This window comes from Numenius arquata, chromosome Z (genome assembly GCF_964106895.1).
Source record: "Numenius arquata chromosome Z, bNumArq3.hap1.1, whole genome shotgun sequence".
In the NCBI taxonomy this organism is placed as follows: Eukaryota; Metazoa; Chordata; class Aves; order Charadriiformes; family Scolopacidae; genus Numenius; species Numenius arquata.
Genome location: NC_133616.1, coordinates 83906107 through 83925681, shown reverse-complemented (window position 1 = coordinate 83925681; position 19575 = coordinate 83906107). Strand labels below are relative to the sequence as shown.

The 19575-nt window shown below is 39.7% G+C and overlaps 1 protein-coding gene across 1 annotated transcript in view; it reads left to right on the top strand.

The window, feature by feature from the left end:
• The window catches only part of KIAA0825 (KIAA0825 ortholog), a 216580-nt gene that overhangs the window by 49706 nt on the left and 147299 nt on the right, over positions 1-19575 (top strand). Inside the window, exons 6-10 of the mRNA XM_074166415.1 lie at positions 543-770; positions 1763-2028; positions 3266-3416; positions 8681-8871; positions 11008-11190. Of these exons, the coding sequence (XP_074022516.1) occupies positions 543-770; positions 1763-2028; positions 3266-3416; positions 8681-8871; positions 11008-11190 (1019 nt within the window). The remainder of the gene's footprint in view (positions 1-542; positions 771-1762; positions 2029-3265; positions 3417-8680; positions 8872-11007; positions 11191-19575) is intronic.

The following is a 19575-nucleotide window of genomic DNA, read 5'->3' as shown; positions in this document are numbered from 1 at the left end:
AAAACTAGAAATCTCTGTTTAAACATTTTAATCTTTGCTAAATCCAGCTTTGGAGAAGTGAAAGCCTGTGTGGCTGTGTCAAAACCAGCTTCTCTAAATGTTTTCTGTTAACATTCATGGTTAGTGGCTTGCAGTTGTTACCTTGCAGTGAAAATTATTACAGGGTGTCCATTGCTGGATTACTTGTTAAACTGTTGGTTATAGATGTATTTAACTTTGTTAGGGTCCATTAGAGATTAAAATCATGTAGAGAAGAAGCATGGCTTTTAAAAAACAGTCTTGTTTAAACAGAGTTTTTTATAAATTTATTCCTTAAAAATTTGATGACAAATTTAATGTTCTTATGCATGTTCATTTTTGTTGAGTATATATACTGCCTTTAATATGACTTCAAGATTAGCAGTCTATATTTTAAATTATTAAAATTAATTTCAGAAGATTATGGTGTCCTTTAATTTAATTATGGGTGTTCATATAAGTTTCAGACAATAGTAACACTCAATAATGAATTTGGATTGATTTAATGTTAATATGTATTTCAGCCTGTTTTACTGAATTTTGGCTGGAGAAATGCGTTTAAAGACCTGTCATCTTCAGTGGCTCACTGTATAACAATAGCAATAGAGGATTTTTCAACTAAGATCCTTCAACATGAGCAGAAAGAAGAGTTTTCAGCTGCAGGCTATGCAATGAGTCTTGTAAACAACCAGCAAATGAGGGAGTCCTGCGGAGCAGTCCAACAGGAGGAGCAACCAAAACGAATTGCTAAGGCAGGTATCAAAAGATCTGAAGTTTGAGGGGAGACAGAATGCCAGGGCTGTTTGCCATCTACGCTTTGAAGTACTTACAGTACCATTAATATTCTATATCTTATATAAATGGAATTAAGAAGAAAGTGAGAGGCATTAAAATATGAGGCTGAACAGAGCTTTATACAATAGCCCATAGTCTATACTTGAAAGAAATAACTTTTAAAGTTTGCTGGCATTAGTTTTTTTCATCCAAAAAGTTCTAAAACATTCTGATTAGTATCTGCTCTGTTACCAAGTGGTTCGATGGGAAAATGCTGAAAGCTTTGAAGCGTAGCTGTAAAGGGATTTCCTGTATTCATATCCTTAGACATGCCATTTAACTAATCAGCATAACCAATAATATGGCCAAATTAGAGTTCTTTGATTTGGCTGAAAGGTCATTTATGGTGATTAATTAAATTGTTTTCCTAAGCAAATATGTGTTTGAAAGTTTTTTTGTTTAGTAAGCTTTGCAACTGTTCTAGGAAATTTGGAATGCTGTTGATGAATGTTTCCTTAAAGTAACACATAAGCTTTTGGGAGATAATTCTTGGAAGATTGATGTATGAATTTACTAAGAGATGACAAATTTGTTTTCAAATTCAGTATTAAGAAATGTGTTTGTATATTTTTAAAAATAAATCAGTTTAGAAAATTATGTTTGTTTACAAGGAATTAACATCTAATGAAATCATAAACAAAATGAAGGTGTTAGTAGCATAAGATGGTTTTAATATTTTTTTTCCCCAATATGTATTATACAGCTTTAAAAAAAGAAGAATAAAATAATAATTCATTTATTGTAGATAAACGTTTCTCCCCTTTATAACAGAATGAAATGTTTGTAAAACTGATTTAACATTTTTATGTTTTATGCCAATTTCATTATTCAAGAGTCTGACCCTAGTGTGTATAAATGAAACAGTGGTGTCAGAATACAAATAACTCCATGCCACGTTTATTTCCCTCAGTTTTGTTTTGACATCATGGAGGAACTCGACACGTTGCTTCCATTGGCTCTGGCATGCAGGGACGACTCTCTTCAGGAAATCAGAGCCAACTTTGTGGAGGCCTGCGGCAAAGTGGCAGCAGCTGTCCTGGCGAGGCTGGGGGAGAGGAGCAAGGACGTTCCCTCCAAGGCTCCCCTCCAAGACTTGTACGCTGCCCTCTCCACGGCCATATACGTCCGTCAGCATTTTACAATGTACAGCAACTTAATGAGAGAAACGAGCAAAAAGTGAGTCCCTTTCACTTACAATGGTTTCATTCAAGCATAAAAAATACAGGACCTCATTCCATGTTTTAGTTGTGGTTTTCCTAATTCCTTCGTATTTTTGAGCGCACACACTGCAGGTACTATTTATGGAAAGACCTGAATCAAAGCTATTGATAATCTAAAGCAGCCATTGCAAAACAAATTATTTATGTTTAAGATCTGCATTTCATTTTGCAGATCAATATTTTTTATTTATTAAGCTTGAGTAAATAGGATTGTCAAGTGAACTGAATGTACTCTGCTGTCATGTAAATAGAGGGCTAAGACCTTAATTTCCCTTTTTGACCTTTGCAGTAGCTGAATTTTCATAAAATCTGATTTAGCACTTAACAGTCTTGGAGGACAGTATAAATATACATTCCTGCACTCTTTCCTTACACCGTTTGTATTCAGAAATGTGAACAAATACATCCAATGTAGTTTTAGAATTTAGTTTCCATTGGATGCAGGATAAAAATTAGAGAAGATAGGAAGTAGGAGTGTAAAGTCTAAGACAGCGTTTGACCTGGGGGGCAATATAACTACATTTACTATGCTTTTAGGAAATTTTGACTTAAGATACAGGAATCTCTGTATTGGTCCATGTGTTTTTTGCCATATCTAATTTAAAAGTAGAAACAGGGCCTTTTAGGCGTGACACCTGAACTACCACAATTTTCAAGGAGTGTATGATTTCTGAGGGCTTGTATGCACTGTTGAGCTACTTTCCCTCTGATATTTTACTCTCTCCTGCGTGAATTGTATCTTTGTCAATGGGAAGTCTGAGCCAAAATACTGCTCAATAATTCTACTTATGTGTATTATGAAAGAGTTTTAGTACATACCTACCAAAAACAATCTCTGGGCTCTGTGTTTATGTTTTCTTTATCACACCCAGTGGTGATGCTATTATGCCTCAAGCCAGAATCTCCCAATAAATGAATGACAAATGTACTTTTATCTCAGAAAACAGGTTGAAGTAATATATTTCTCAGTGACTTGGTTAAATGAGAATTTATAGATGAGCAGATATATTTAAAGAACTTGTGAAACAAAGACCAGATATTTTTCAGCAGAGAATGCTCGGTTCAGACTCCAGGACCAAGAGGAAATGAATGATTGATACCTAATAATCAGAACCATTTGCAGTGCTGGGGATCGTTACCTCCTACCGCACAGCCTTTCAATCTTCCCCTCTTTGATCATTCTCTCTGAACAGACCCCTGTTCCTCCTGCCTGTCCAACAGTATCAGGAATTCATCAGCGTTCTCCAGTTTCAAGTTACGAGCTACTGCGTCAGAGTTTGTGCTACAAGCATTTTACAGGATGCCGAGAGCCACCACTGGGATGACTACAAAGCTTTTTATGAGGTGTGAGGTTAAGTTTACTGTGCCTCCCTTTTACAAAACGTGTTTTACTGGTTGCCAGCTCTCTGACTAATTAGAAGCATAAGATCAGCATTATTTTTACATAAAGATTATTGGAATTTACTATTTTGAGCTATTTATTATTGCAGGCAAATGTCTCTGTAGGAATAATGTAGGAAAGCAGAGTCATTTAAAGATGAGATAAATCATTACCAAGGAGTGTTTGTGTCATTTGCTTAATAAAATACTGTGTGTCAAATTCAAGACATATATACAGAACTCAGGAAAGAAAACACCATCATTTTAACTCTTCTTCTTGTAGAAAATATCACATATGAAAATGAAAGACAGCTATTTTTCTTTTGAAATTTTTAATCTGACTCTCTGATTTTTATTTTCAATTGGTTCCACTTTTTACCTTTTGTGAGTGAAGGATGTAACAAAGAGAGATGGTCAATATAGTTACCTTCACTGTTCAACAATATATTTCTGAAATAACTGGTGCCATTTCACCTGTGTTTTGAAGTCACAGGTCTTCTCATAAACTATAATCCTAATGATTCTGTTAAAAAACCCTAAGGATCAAGTGAATGAATATAAGTTATTGGGGTTTTTTGATTCAGCCCAGTTAAAGGCAGACATAGATGGATGTATAGTGTTTGAAATTGTCTTCTCTTAATTTCAGGATGAAGTGAAAGTATTACATGTTTTCTATCAATAATAACTGAGATCTCCTCAAGGCAAAGTCCTGCCCTTCCCTATATCATTTGCTGTGCAAGAGAATTAAGGTGCTTTTGTTAAGCCTTTTCTAGAATTCTTACACAAGAGAAAACTCTGTGTGAAAGGGTGTATTCTACAGATGTAATAGAAAAAGCTGCTGAGTCAGTGACAAAAACCTGTACTGGCCAGGTGGTGCAGATTCATATTAACATGAGTTATCTAGCAAAACACCCATCCCTCAAAGACAAGTAAATAAGCATTTCACTTTGGTTTGAATGTGAGCCCAGATGTCCTGGGCTGATAAGAGGGTAAGAAAGTTAGTGGCTTTTGGCAGCTGATAAATCATGGTATGATCTTCATGCTCTGTAGTCCAAATGGTGTTGTGTCCTGTTTATCATAGAATCATAGAACTGCTGAGGTTGGAAGGTTTCAGATCATCAAGTCCAACCATCAACCCAACACTGACAAAAACCACCAATGACTCATGTCCCTCAGCACCACATCTGCCCGGCTTTGAAATACCTCCAGGGATGGCAACTCCACCACTTCCCTGGGCAGCCTCTTCCAAGGCTTGACAACCCTTTCTGTGAAGACGTTTTTCCTAATATCCATCCTAAACCTCCCCTGGTGCAACTTGAGGCTGTTTCCTCTTGTCCCATCTTTGTTTCTTGGGAGAAGAGACCGACCCAATAACTATTCACCATTGAGGAACCCAATTATTAGAATTAACTGTCTCAAAAAGTATGGATTAGATAAACAATTTTATCGTTACTGACCAGAACTGATGTGTGTAGGACGGGATGAAGAAAGCTGGTGTCTCAGTTCTGTACACATGCAGGACTTGAGGTGGGAAGTGTGTAATCTTACATCATCACTCTGCTCTTTTTGCTGGGCCATGGGCCACGGCCCAAGGAAGGACCAGGCTCAGAGTGCCTTCAGGAATCACAATGCTGAATGCTACTTCCACAGAGCTCTTGTAGGCACGCCAAATGGAAGAGATTGACTTAAGACCTATTGCTTGTTACAGAGGCAACGTCCTGCTGAAACATGTAGCAGTGAGAGGTGGCTCCTTCTAAGCTCAGCAGTAAGTGTGAGACTGCCTCTTAAGAGACACAGGTCCTGCTGAGCTTGGAAAACAAAAGTAGCTTGGAGCCAGGTGCCAGAAGACCTTGCCAGTCATCAAGAGCAATGAGTTTCTCCTCTCTCGATGGGAGCACACTCTTGCGCTCATGCGAGTCAGCGGCTCACAGCCCTTCCTGCATCCTCAGTGGGGTCCACTGCTGTAAACAGCATCATGATCTTCTCTAAGGGGAAGCTGCACTTGGCCCTCTGCTTCTGCTTGTGTCTTGAGTAGCCTAAACTTGAATCTGATTTAGATCAGGACCCTGACTACCCTCTCTCCTTTGAGTATTAGATGTAACTATAAAAGATTCAGTCCTTATCTGTAAATCCTGAATGCAATTTCATAAAAAAACACATTCCCTTGTGCTCCCACAAAATAAGCAAAACATTGCCCATCCTTTGGTTTTATGTGCATGAATAGGGGAGAAGGAGGAAGAAGAAACCCCTCTTTCCTCATTCTTGTATTTCAGGCTTAATTAGAAACTAAATGGCAATCCTACACTTGAAGTTACTCTCTTTCCCCAATAATACAGGACATACCGGTGGTATTAGAAAGACTCTGTGATAGCCTTCCTTTCCATTCCCCACTAATGACATACTGACTGATAAAACTTATTTACTTCCTTGATGTGTAAGTCATCCAGAAAGAATACAAAACCACTGAAAGACAAAGGGAAGGAGGAGGGGGCAGGGGACAATGTCTGTGTTTGATTACACAGGGCTGTATTTTCCATATTCATTTATTTGTTTGTTTGTACCATGGTAACATCTGAGGAGAACAAGATTGGTAGCAAATGGTTATTACATTCTTTAAAATAATTTTCTACATTGTTAAAATAAGAATAATGTGTTTTTAAATATTTTTGGACTTCCATAACCAATTTCAGTACTTGCTCACTCATCCTCCTTCTAACCTAATATATATGTATATATTCCTATTCCATAGTGGTATGGATACCCATACATACATATCTAATCCAATAGTGGTACTGGAATTAAAAGAAATGCCAGAAGACCAGTTATGATTAGAGGGCAAACAGAATGATTATAATCACTGTAAGATCACAGAAAGTTTTTGGGTATCTGAGGAAACTTAGGCAGAGATTTAGTGAGTATTCACAAGTAGTGAATTCGGGATAATGTGAGATCTGAGTTGAGCTCTGAGAGCACTCGGAGTCTAAGCCTCCAGGGAGCGAAACTCTCTGGGTCTGCACGGGCCAGCTCTCCAGATCGCGTTTTCAAATGGAGCTTTCAGCGCAGCGGACCATCTGCTGCAGCTTTGGGAACTTATGTTTTCTAATAGTCGGAGAATAAAGAATTGTCTGTTCAAAGATAATATTGAGTGGCTTATGTAATAAAGCACAGCTGCTTGTTTCCTGATATATAAGCTAAATAAAAGCTCACATCTGTTTGTATTACATGAAGCCTGCAAAAATAGCAGATGTTTACCAGTAGAATTGTCTAGAAAAGGCAACAAGTAGAAAAACAGGTCAGAAAAGGGGAGTGAATCTCATTTAAATCTTCAGTGAAACTGTTCCTTCTGCAGTGGAGGTACAATGTTATAAAAAAGATATTATCCAATTTACTGCTTTAAAATTAAATAAAGAAAAACTATTTGTGTTTATAGTTACATAGTCAAAAAGAAAAGTTTTCCAACATTTAGTTACTTAAAAAAATAAATGCTCTACATTATAAAGTGAATTCAGAATTATATTTCTTGTTGTTAAGTCTGCACAGTTTTTGATTTTTTTTTAGTTTATTTATGTAAATTAAAGATATGACTAAAATAAACTAGTTTCCATTAGGCATTCAAACTAATTATTTTTTACCTGGTAAGTTTATTCTGTAACAGTTGGAATGTTTTTGCAAAGAAAGGGAAATGTTAGTAAAATGTCTGTGAGTCAGGGTTAGGGGTTTATTTCTGTCTAAGTTCTGATGGAATTTGCCTCAAGAGCAGTCATGGTAATATAGCTAAGAAACCCAGACTTATAGAAATGTATTAACATTTGAGTTATGCAAAGTGATGAAGTTATGTTAGGAGTTGGGCTATTAAGTAAACTTGTACTTCCTTATGATGATGTTTCAGTATATCATGTAATAATATTGTAATTATATTTCATATAAGAAAAGCAGGAAATTATTTTAGTATGTCCATTACTTTATTACGTCAATTTTTGGTCAATATAAGACAATCCTTTTTTCCTTGTGAGCGAACACTTATCAAGTGCTTGATTGTTCGAAATACCACAGTGATAATTTTTATTTTGCCTGTTGTAATATCCTTAAAACAGTTATGTCTGTGGTTGTATGTACTAAGAAAATAAGGCATATAATTTTCTTTTGAATCTTATCTGTATTACATTTTTCTTTTCTCTATTACAGAAACTTGGAAAATTGGACCTCTTAATGATTTAGTTTTCTTTTTTTTTTTTTTTAATGGGATTTCAGAGATGCCTATGCCAGTCATAAATTTAATAACTAGAACAGTGGTCAAAAGTTTTGTACTTTTGTTCTCTCTCATAATTTATCACTTTTTAATATAAAACACACTTCAAATATTATGGCAGAGAAGTACTGAATAGTGACTATTTCCAATAATCTGCTAATGTGATGTGTTTAAAAAGAAGCCAGATTATTTTGGTTTACTATAATTATTAGAGAATGCCTATCAAACTCTTACAGTGTTTTAAAACCCATGGGGTTGTTTCTTATATCTGATAAAGCTAAAGTATCAACAAATTCTTAAAATGTTTCTCAACTCCATTGGAATGCAGGAAGTGAGGATTCAAGTCCTTGTTCTGATGCAAATTCCTCATAATACTATTTTCTGAACAGGTGTTAGTTGAAATATTTAAATGTGAGTTGAACTATGTACTTCTTAGAGATATTACTGATTAACTACTGTGATTTTGACTCCTCTGTATTTATCTGTGTGTCTTTTTGGGGTGGTTCTGTATAGACAATGAAATATTAATTCCAAAGCTGATTCCTTCCCAGGATTCCTTCCCAGAATGTTTCGTTTCAGTGAGTTACCATTATAAGATGAAAAAAAAAAAAAACTCTTTCTTTTGAGGACAAACAAAGTGTTATATTAAATTCATCTGGCTATTCTAGTAAGTACAGAATTCAGTATATGTTTTTAAACTAGACATAACACTATGGGCTTTGAGAACAGGTTAATTAAAGATATAAGAGGTTAAATGCTGTGGTTTGGCTTTCTGGCAGAACTCTAGTTTTGTAACTGAAACATGTGTTTCCTTTCTAATAAAGATGTTTCACATGTTGTCAAGGACCATTTTTTGGTCATCAAGTGCCTGAAACTCTTCGGCTATTTCCTTTCAGATTGAATTAATTAGACTTACAGGAACTAAATTGACATTTTGGAAGGTGCGTTTTTGTTATTTAACGTGTGGTGGTTTTGATAGGGGGAAAGATGCTCATTCTCTGTCCAGATGTGGCATTACTTCTGCTGTGCTCTTCATCATGATCTATGGACTATTCTACCTCCCAAGACAGCCCAGGAGATACTTACAGATGTACTGGAGCAATCTTTGGCTATACTGTCCTCCAGATACTGTCAGGCCTGCCCCAGCTACAAAAGAACACCACAAATCAGGTAATAGTTATATATTTAATGCACACTTTTAATGAATAAAATAAGTAAATCATAGTTTTCTGTTATACACAGCACGGCTTTTATTCAAATTTAAACACTAATGAACACAGTAGAGGGGATAGATACAATTTATGTATTTTGTTGTTTGTTTTAATTCAATATATTTTGTATATTTAAGAATATTTGGCAGTCATATACTAAACTGTGCATAGTCAAAGACCTCTTTTGAACTCTTGGTGAAGTTGTTGCATGAACTGCTGGATTGGTTTGAAAGCCTCATGATGAACAGTGCATTGAGGGATGGTGGCGCAGCAAAAAATGGGGGCAGAATTGGCAGCTTCAGGATTAGAAATCAAGCTATTGATTCATGAAGAAAACTCCATGTGTTCCAGTAGAATTTGGGTTTTCATATGGCTTTTCAAGTGAAATGAGGTCACATCAGAAGATTTGCCAGAACGAAGCCAGTGGTGCAGAAGGAGAGAGGAGGAAGAGGCTATTCCTTCTCCTGTCATTTTAAGAAATATAAGGCTGGAAGTTCTTGTTGGGATTCATATGTTTTCCCAGAGAGGCGGGTCTTGTTAAGAAATGCTAAAGCAGGTGTCTCCAGGTGGAATCATACCCTGCCTCTGTCCAATGTCTTGTTTGACTGAAGAAATTGGTGTGTTTCTCATCCTGCCCCTTTGCTATATATCTTTCCTATATGAACATGTTCCTCTTTTTATATTTTGAAAGTCCGTGGTGGCTATGCCAGCTAAAAACTTAAGAGCCAGTCATTTGCAGATGAGACAGAGTCAGCAGAGATATGTTCTGTGTGAGAAAAGAGTTACGTGCGGTCATCGTAAGTTTTATTATGAAAAGGGGGAGCGTCATGGAAGCTGAAATACCTTGCACAACTTCACATCCTTGGAATAGGGAAGGAATAACCCAAAAGTTTTATTCTACGTACCAAAATCCCTGCTTGTGTGCTCTATTCTTGCACTAATTTACCATGATTAGGCCCTTCTATATCTTTAAGTAAGGAGAGTTATCCTGGAAACTTTCCTGGAAGTTTCCTGGAAAAAAAAGTAATACCCTGAAATATGAAGAATAAGTTCTGATATAGTATTTCTTAAACGTAGCATTAGTCAATTCTATGTGAATTTGCTTCAAAATACTGAACAAGAAAGAATTTTCTACATTGTCATTTTGTAGAGAAGCTGTTTTATTTAATAAGGTGATTGTTGAATTTGTCACTGAGTGAATTGAATTGTGCAGTCATACACAAATGAAAAAAATGGATAAATATAATTCAGTATACTTTCATCACAGAGATTTTACAACTTTTTTTTATAATACTGTACTCTGGGGTATGGGGGTGTGTGTGTCTTTTCTCCCAAAGGTTCTTGAAATGTTAGAGATCTGATCTGTAATATAGACAAATGTCTGTTCCTGTCTATTTGCCTAGATTTTCCATAAATAAGATGGTCCTTAACGATGCAGGTGATCACATTGGCTTTTAGGTACTTAGGTAATATTTCAGTCCAACTTCATTCCTGCCATATATTTTGTGTTACCTGCCTGTTCTATGTCAGTGTAGTCTCATGAGATTTTGTTGTTGTAATTTGGGTTCTTGCTATTGTTTAAGCCAGTGACCCATGATGCTCTGCCAGCCAGTATCAATAGGCAACAGATCCTGACCCAGAAACATTCCACATCACAGTATGTTGCTTGGAGTTGAAGTTATGCAAACTGAAGATTTAGATCATTTGTCATTACTTTTTTGCTCCAGCAGGATTTGAAAATAGTATGTACATTCTATATATACCTTATCATAAAGGAAACTAAATTTAATTTCATTTAGATGTAGTTTAGAAGGTAAGTTGTTCTTGTCTAGTGGCATTGTCTTTTGGAAGAAGAAATTTCCATACTGTTTAAGTCTTCTTTTGACTAGTTTCAGTAACAACTTTTCTGTGGAAGCACTGATTTTTTTATGGTGTATTAGATTCAGAATTCCTGTACAACTGATGGAAGATGAAATTTGAAGTCCGTGCTATGGTTTAGGTATTTTGTCTTGCCAGAGAAAAGCTCTATTTAACTGAAATTTACCACTATCCTGATGTCCTAAATCATGTTATTTTCACTTTTTTTCCCCTACAGAATTGACATTGCAGCAATTTTGATGTCCACGGAAGATATGCTGTGGTCAGTTTGCAGCTCTGTACGGGAGTTTCTGAATCCACATGAAGACAGAGATCTCAAGATCTATAAAATCCATAGCCACTGCAATAGTCTGCTCTCTGTGCTGGCTATTTTAACTTCACCACTGAAGAATTTGTATGAGTGAGTATGAAAGAAACATTCAGTTTGAGATAAAATTGGTTCTTGAGCTTACTTGGATAGATCTACAAGGTGAATCTCTGTGCTGAAATACTAGTGCAACGCGTAGTGTTGACGCTTTTTGATAAGCTTTGACTATTTCTTGATTTGGTCTTGAACTTACCTTTATGATCTTACCTAAATTCCAATGGAATTTACCAAATGAGGGAATTACCCTCATGGAATCATAGAATGGTTTGGGTTGGAAGGGACCTTAAATACCATCTAGTTCCAACCCCCCTGCCCTGGGGAGGGAAGAAGAATCAAAGAATCACAGGATCATGGAATGATATGGGGTTCGAAGGGTCCGCTGGAAATCATCTAGTCCAACCCCTTGCCAAAACAGGTCCACCTAGAGCAGATGCACAGGAGTGTGTCTAGGTGAGCTTTGAATGTGTCCAGAGATTGAGACTCCAACACCTCTCTGGGCAGCCTGTTCCAGTGCTCTGCCACCCTCACAGAAAAGAAGTTCCTCCTCATGTTTGGATGGAACTTGATGGACACCTCCCACCAGACCAGGTTGCTCCAAGCCCCCTCCAACCTGGCCTTCAACCCCTCCAGGGATGGGGCAGCCACAGCTTCTCTGGGCAACCTAGGCCAGGCTCTCACCACCCTCACAGCAAAGAAGTTCTTCCCCACATCTCATCTCCATCTCCCCTCTTTCAGTGTCAAACCCTTCCCCCTCCTCCTATGGCTCCCCTCCCTCATCCAGAGTCCCTCCCCAGCTTTCCTGGAGCCCCTTGAGGGACTGGAAGGGGCTCGAAGGTCTCCCCGGAGCCTTCTCTTCTCCAGGCTGAGCCCCCCCAACTTTCTCAGCCTGTCCTCACAGCAGAGGGGCTCCAGCCCTCCCAGCATCTCCGTGGCCTCCTCTGGCCCCACTCCAGTAGCTCCATGTCCTTCTGGTGTTGGTGGCCCCAGAGCTGGAGGCAGCACTGCGGGGATGTCTCCCCGGAGTGGAGCAGAGGGGCAGAATCCCCCCCACCCTGCTGGCCACGCTGCTGGGGACGCAGCCCAGGATGCAGGGGGCTTTCTGGGGTGCTAGCACACATTGCCAGGGCGTGTGGAGCTTCTCATCCACCAGCACCCCCAAGTCCTTCTCCTCAGAGCTGCTTTCCATCTGTTCTCTGTCCAGTCTGTATTTGTGTTTGGGATTGCCCCAATCCACGTGCAGGATCTCGCACTTGGCCTGGTTGAACTTCATGAGGCTGGTGTAAGCTCACCTCTCAAACCGTCCAGGTCCCCCTGAATGACATCCCTCCCCTCCAGCATGTCGACCGTGCCACACAGCTCACAGCTTGGTGTCATCAGGGTACTTGCTGAGGGTGCCCTCAATGCCACTGTCCATGTCTCCAACAAAGATGTTGAACAGCACTGGTCCCAGTACTGACCCCTGAGGAACACCACTCATCACTGGTTTCCACTTGGACACTGAGCCGTTGACCACAAAACCTTTGAGTGTGGCCATCCAGCCAGTTCCTCATTGACCAAGTGGTCCATCCATCAAATCCATGTCTCTCCAGTTTAGAGACAAGGATGTCATGTGGGACAGTGTCACACGATTTGCATAAGTCCAGGTAGTTGATGTCAGTTGCTTTCCCCTTATCTACCAACACTGTAACCCCGTCGTAGAAGGCCACCAAATTTGTTAGACATGATTTGCCCTTAGTGAAGCCATGTTGGCCTGTCACTAATCACCTTATTTTCCATGTGCCTTAGCAGAGATTCCAGGAGGATCTGCTCCATGATCTTGCCAGGCACAGAGGTGAGACTGACCAGCCTGTAGTTCCCCCCGGTCTTGCTTTTTCCCTTTTTATAAATGGGGGTTATGTTTCCCCTTTTCCAGTCAGTGGGAACTTCACCAGACTACCACAACTTCTCAAATACTATGCACAGTGGCTTGGCAACGTCATCCACCATTTCCGTCAGGACTCGCAGATGTACCTCATCAGCTCCCATGGATTTGTGCACCTTCAGGTTCCTTAGATGGTCTCGAACCCGATCTTCTCCTACAGTGGGTGATCCCTCGTTCTCCCAGTCCCAGCCTTTGTCTTCTGTGATTTGGCCAGTCTGGTTAGAGCCCATGCTCAGTGGGCTCAGTGAAGACTGAGGCAAAAAAGTTGTTGAGTACCTCAGTCTTGTCCATATCCCAGGTAACCAGGTCTCCTGTTTCTTCCCAGAGAGGGACCACATTTTCCCTAATCTTCCTTTTGTCACTGACATACCTTTAGAAGCTTTTCTTGTTGCCCTTGATGTCCCTGGCCAGATTTAATTCTGTCAGGGCTTTAGCTTTCCTAACCCGAACCCTGGCTTCTTGGAAAATTTCTCCGTATTCCTCGCAGGCTCCTTGCCCTTGCTTCCATCCTCAATAGGCTTCCTTTTTGTGTTAGAATTTGTCCAAGAGCTCATCCTTCATCCATGCAGGCCTCCTGGCATTTTTGCCTGACTTCCTCTTTGTCGGGATGCACCGCTCCTGAGCTTGGGGGAGGTTATCCTTGAATATTACATCTGCAGGATTTTATTAGCTTTGGATCAAACTCTGCACATTTTTTTGTTTGTGGGTAACGTTGACCACAGTGAATGTCTGGTTTAATTTCCTCTGTAACACAAACAGTAGAATTTCATTAATAATTACTGTCCTAAATTAGCAATTAACTGTTCAGTTAGGACACATTGTGTTAGAAACACATTCTTATTGGTCTAAAAACATTTACCAAATGTTAACCTTTGGTAAGGTTTCCAAGGGCTTAGTCACACATGCAGTTGAAAAAATTTAGTTTCTTACTAGTCCAGATTTATCTGCCTTCAGCTTCCAGGTAAATTAGAATCTTCTACTGTCATCCCATAATAATTCTATAAGTACTGTAATTTAAAGATAATTTACTGAAAAGATCACCTCGTTACATGACCAGTATGCCTTGACAAATATTAAATACAGTTTTAAAGAGAAAGAGTATGAAATGCCCATCTTTATAAAATTTTGTCTTCACAGGTCACAACCGTAGACAAAAGGACAGGTTACTTGCACTGAAAGTGGGTCTGAGTCTTTCATTGCTTTTTCGTGCTAAAAATTATGCTGTAAGTGTGGTGCCAGAGACAATATGTAGTGACATCACAAATTAAAAAAACAACAACAAACCCCAAAACTAAGAAAGCCAAATCCTGTTCAACTGGCTTTTATTTGATTTTTCTAAATAAGAATGTCCTACATAATACTAGTGGTACAAAGAGGAGGGTGGAGACCTCCTGCATTTAAGCTTCTTTAACCAAATATTTTTTGTCACATGTGGGCTCATTTTAATATTCCTGGGCTCTGAGGAAATGCGAAAGCGGATTGTAACTGGATGTCTGATCTTATACAATGCAAGCTCATGAAAAAATAGGCATTAAGAAGCTGACTCATGAAGAGATGAGGCAGTCCTGCTGTGGCAATAGTAGAGGAGGCAGGAATGGACATTGTGGCAGCTGTAACTGCTTCTACTGTCAGTTTTGGCATCTTACCTTTACTTTATCAAAAGCCCTTAGAATGATGGGCTAAAATAAATATGTAGTATAGCCTGTTCCTTTTAGTTATCCCATTCTCCTCCACTAACACATTGTTTACAGATTTTTCTATACCTGGATCGATAAAAAGTGTGTGCTAACTTGAGAACTCACTGAATCTCAGAACAAAGTGCCAGTGGAGAGAGTGAGGCGGCATATTTTGTATTTTGTGTAAAATGCTACAGATTAACAACTTGGGCATATAGATTTCATATTCAGGCATATAAATTTCCGTATCCTAATTTGCTTATTTAGACATCAAAAACTTGACATGCGCAGGATGTGGCAGCTCATTTAATTTACTACAAAATACTCTGCAAATCATAACCAAAATCTGGCAGCTTTCAGAAGAATACAAAAAATGTCATATTTTCTTATACAGTTATAAAAATAATACTCGGACTGAAAAACATTGTTAGAGAGCTAATGCATGGTTTTGGATAAGTCAAAAGGGATGTTCTTTATGAACTGTGTATTCAGAACTTTTATTTTCAAAACCTGTGAGACTCCATGATCAAAACAATTCTTTTATATTCTGTTCCATTACAGCCAGTATTTGTAAGGTAACCTAACTCAGTGTCCAGAATACAAAGAAAAAACTAATTTACCAAATTAGCTTCTTGAAAGACTTTATCCATTTGGAAACACTTTCATATACTGAATTTTATGTTGAATTCCTAGGTCTGTTATTTTCTGAGTTGTGCATAGTCCATCACAGCAAGAATCTATCAATAACAAATTTAGACGTTATGCATTATTTTAAGGAATACTAATCCTTCATCAGTTCTCTTTACAATTACAGCTGCATAATCAAAATTTCCATCTGTTAGCTTGGCTCTATATCTCTCAAAACTTTGGTAAAATTAACTGGAAGTGAAATAGAGATTTTTCTTTTAAATCTATCATGCTTTCTCTTTTGGTACTAGAAGATTTCCCTGCAGGGTCTAGGTTTAAATTAATCTTTAGACTGCTCAGGAAAGTTTTCTGTAATCATAAAAGCGGTGATGACAGAACATTGTTTTCCAGGAGTTGTCTAATAATAGGACTGGCTCATTTCCAACTTACTAGAGATACTGTATTAACTATTGCTTCCAGGGAATTCAAATTATTCAAGATTCTTTATTATGTTATTGAAATGCAACAAAATAGTAGGGGTGCTGAAAAATTAATAATATCCTTAACTTCAAATAAAGTGATTCTGGTGTATGCTTTCTCCTTCCTAATTTTGTGATGAAATGTTGTGCTTTCTGCTGTCACTTAGACTTTCTTTTCTTTATGACAAGGCTACCTAGACCCAGTCCTAAATTCACCTATGAATCTTGGGTCATTGGTCTTTAATACTCATTTATCTGTGCTATATATTCCTCCACCCTTCGCTGGCTTCCCTGAAGTAACTTTAGCATAGTGGAAATGTCGGTTGGAAAGGGCGGCTGGAGGTCATCTAGTCCGACCTCCTACTCGAAGTAGGACCATCACCAAGAGCCGTCGGACATGACTGTGTTAACAGACCCATGCGAACCTCCAGGAACTGAGATCACAGAATCACAGAATCACAGAATCACCTAGGTTGGAAGGGACCCTTTAAGATCATCTAGTCCAACCAATGAAAAAAAAAAAACCAACACCACCAACACAAAAAAAAAAAAAAAAACCAAAACAAAAAAACCACCACACACACACACCACACCACACACAACCCACACACACACCACCACACCACCCAACACTAATCCATATCCCCGAGCACCATGTCAACTCCTCTCTTGAATACCTCCAGGGATGGTGCCTCAACCACCTCCCTGGGCAGCCCATTCCAATGCCTGACAACCCTTTCAGTAAAGAAATATTTCCTAATATCTAACCTGAATTTCCCCTGGCGTAACTTGAGGCCATTACTCCTTGTCCTATCATCTGTAACTTGGGAGAAGAGACCGACCCCCGCCTCTCTACAGCCTCCTTTCAGGGAGTTGTAGAGAGCGAGGTCTCCCCTCAGTCTCCTCTTCCCCAGACTGAACAACCCCAGCTCCCTCAGCCGCTCCTCGTAAGACTTGTGCTCCAGACCCCTCACCAGCTTCGTTGCCCTTCTCTGGACCTGCTTCAGCACCTCAATGTCTTTCCTGTGGTAGGGGGCCCAAAACTGGACACAGTACTCGAGGTGGGGTCTCACCAGTGCCGAGTACAGGGGGACGATCACCTCTCGGGTCCTACTCACCACACTGTTCTTGATACAGTCCAGGATGCCGTTGGCCTTCTTGGCCACCTGGGCACACTGCTGGCTCACGTTCAGCCCACAGTCGACCAACACCCCCAGGTCCTTTTCTGCCGGGCAGCTCCAGCCACTCTGCCCCCAGCCTGTAGCGCTGCAGGGGGTTGTTGTGACCCAAGTGCAGGACCCAGCACTTGGCCTTATTGAACCTCATCCCGTTGGTCTCAGCCAATCCAGCCAGCCTGTCTAGATCCCTCTGCAAAGCCTCTCTACCCTTCAGCAGATCAACTGCTGAGAGATTTCGCAACCTCTCCAGGAAACCTGTTCCATGACTGCACTACCTTGGTGCAAAGCATTGCTTAATGTCTAGAGTGAGCCTTCAAAGCTGCTGACCTTGCCTTGCTGTGTCACACCAGCCCCCACTGAGAAAAGCTTGTTAGTGTTGTCTTTGTCATGACTCTTTCGGTGGGTTTTGCCATTAGGGAATCCAACCCTTTAGCCACCTCTTCACCAGAGTAAAAGACCCTAGATCCCTCAAACCTCATCACAGATGATGCTGTCTAGTCCATTCCAGTTTCCTAACATCCTCCTTGAGTTGTAGGCCCAACACCTGGACAAAACATTCTAGGTAAGACTGGACTGTTGCCAAGCAGATGAAGCGAGTCACTCTCTTCAGTTTGCTTGCCAGGCTCCTCCTAATGCAGCCCAGTGTGTGGTTTGGTGGTTTCTAGTGAGAATACACCGTTGCCTCATATTCAACACCCTTCTGGCTATAAAACCGCAGGCTTGGGGCTTGGGTCAGGCTGGTACTCAGACCATCAGCTCCCGGCCTAGGTTAGTATAATTCTGTCACTGGAGCAAAAAGTTGCACTTAACCTCAGTGGACTTTGTGAGTTTCCATTGGCCCAGTCATCCATGGCATGGCACTCTGCTGTATGTTGTGTTAACTCCTGCACCAGCTTCCCCCATTTAGTGTCACCTGCGAGTGTCCTAAATGTGTGTTCTGTCTGCCCGCTTTTGTCCAGGTTGTTGAGGAAGCTGTTGAACAACAGCAGTCTCCAGAATGTGCTCCCCAGAACTACCAGGCCTTGCTGTTTTCTTGCTGATGACCCAAACCTCTGAAAAAAAAAAAAGAGGGTTTTGATCCCTCACAATTTTCAGTCATCACAGTCAATGTTGTTGTCAGTTACTCATGTGAAGTAGCTGGGGTTTGTATGGTGGATCTGACAGTTTTAGTGCTGCTTGTGGGTTTCCTAGGAAAATCCAGTGATGTCCTTCATTCACTATTTTTTAAAAGAATTAAATTATCCAGGAGAAGCAGGCTGGCAATGTGCAGTACAACAGACCCAATTATGACTTCAAAGGAGAGACTGTCTTCTGCACCAGGATGAGGGTTTCTCGAGTTAGGGCAGATCCATTCTTTCCTTTTTCTACATTCTTTAGTATTTTGTACTGAATAGGAGACGACAATCTTTCTGTCAGGGAAGATCCTAAAGAGAAAGAAATCCTTTTTATGATTTCATACTATGAATTATGTCTTACTCTCTCAATGAGAAATCAGGTGAATGACTTGAGTGCCGAGAGAAGAGTTTAGAGATTCTGTTGGTAAAATTGCTGTCTATTGGATATAAATATCTGTAATTCACAGAATCACAGAATCACAGAATCACAGAATCTTCTTGGTTGGAAGAGACCTTTGAGATCATTGAGTCCAACCACAAAAAAAAAAAAAAAAAAAAAGAAACCAAAAAAAACCCCAAAAAAGCCAACAAACCAACCAACCAAACAACAAAAAAACAAACACCAAAACCAAAACAAAACCAAAAACCACACGAAACAAATACCCACACCCACCCACAAACAGACACAAACCAACAGTCTCGGGCACTAGAGCATGCCCTGAAGTGCCATGTCTACACGTTTCTTAAATACCTCCAGGGATGGCGACTCCACCACCTCCCTGGGCAGGCTGTTCCGGTGCCTGACCACCCTCTCAGTAAAGTAATTCTTCCTAATATCTAATCTAAACCTCCCCTGCCCCAACTTCAGACCGTTTCCTCTGGTCCTGTCATTATTCCCTTGGGAGAAGAGGCCAACACCCGCCTCTCTACAGTTTCCTTTCAGGTAGTTGTAGAGGGCAATGAGGTCTCCCCTCAGCCTCCTCTTCTCCAAACTAAACATGCCCAGTTCCCTCAGCCTCTCCTCATATGACATGTTCTCTAGACCAATTCAATAGATTCAATTTTAAAGATTGGAAATATTTCTCTTAATTTTAATATATAAGAGTTACAGTTCATGAAGTTGCTTTTTAGTCATGTTTATTCCTTACGCAGAGCTAAATCCTTTGAAGTCTACAAGGAAATACCATTAGGATGCGTCTTCTTGGCATCTCATTTTTTCACACCTGCACCGAGGCTTACAAGATCAATTCTCACCTTGTCATACTCCACTAAAGAACAAAACTACTGTAACTTGGAATCTTGCTGTGGTATTAAATACTTCCACAGATGCTATCCACTGCTTTGAGACTATAGGCAGCCGCTTTAACATAACTTTTCGTCAAAACAAATTTCCTACTAGCTATTTATTATACTTCTGTCAGA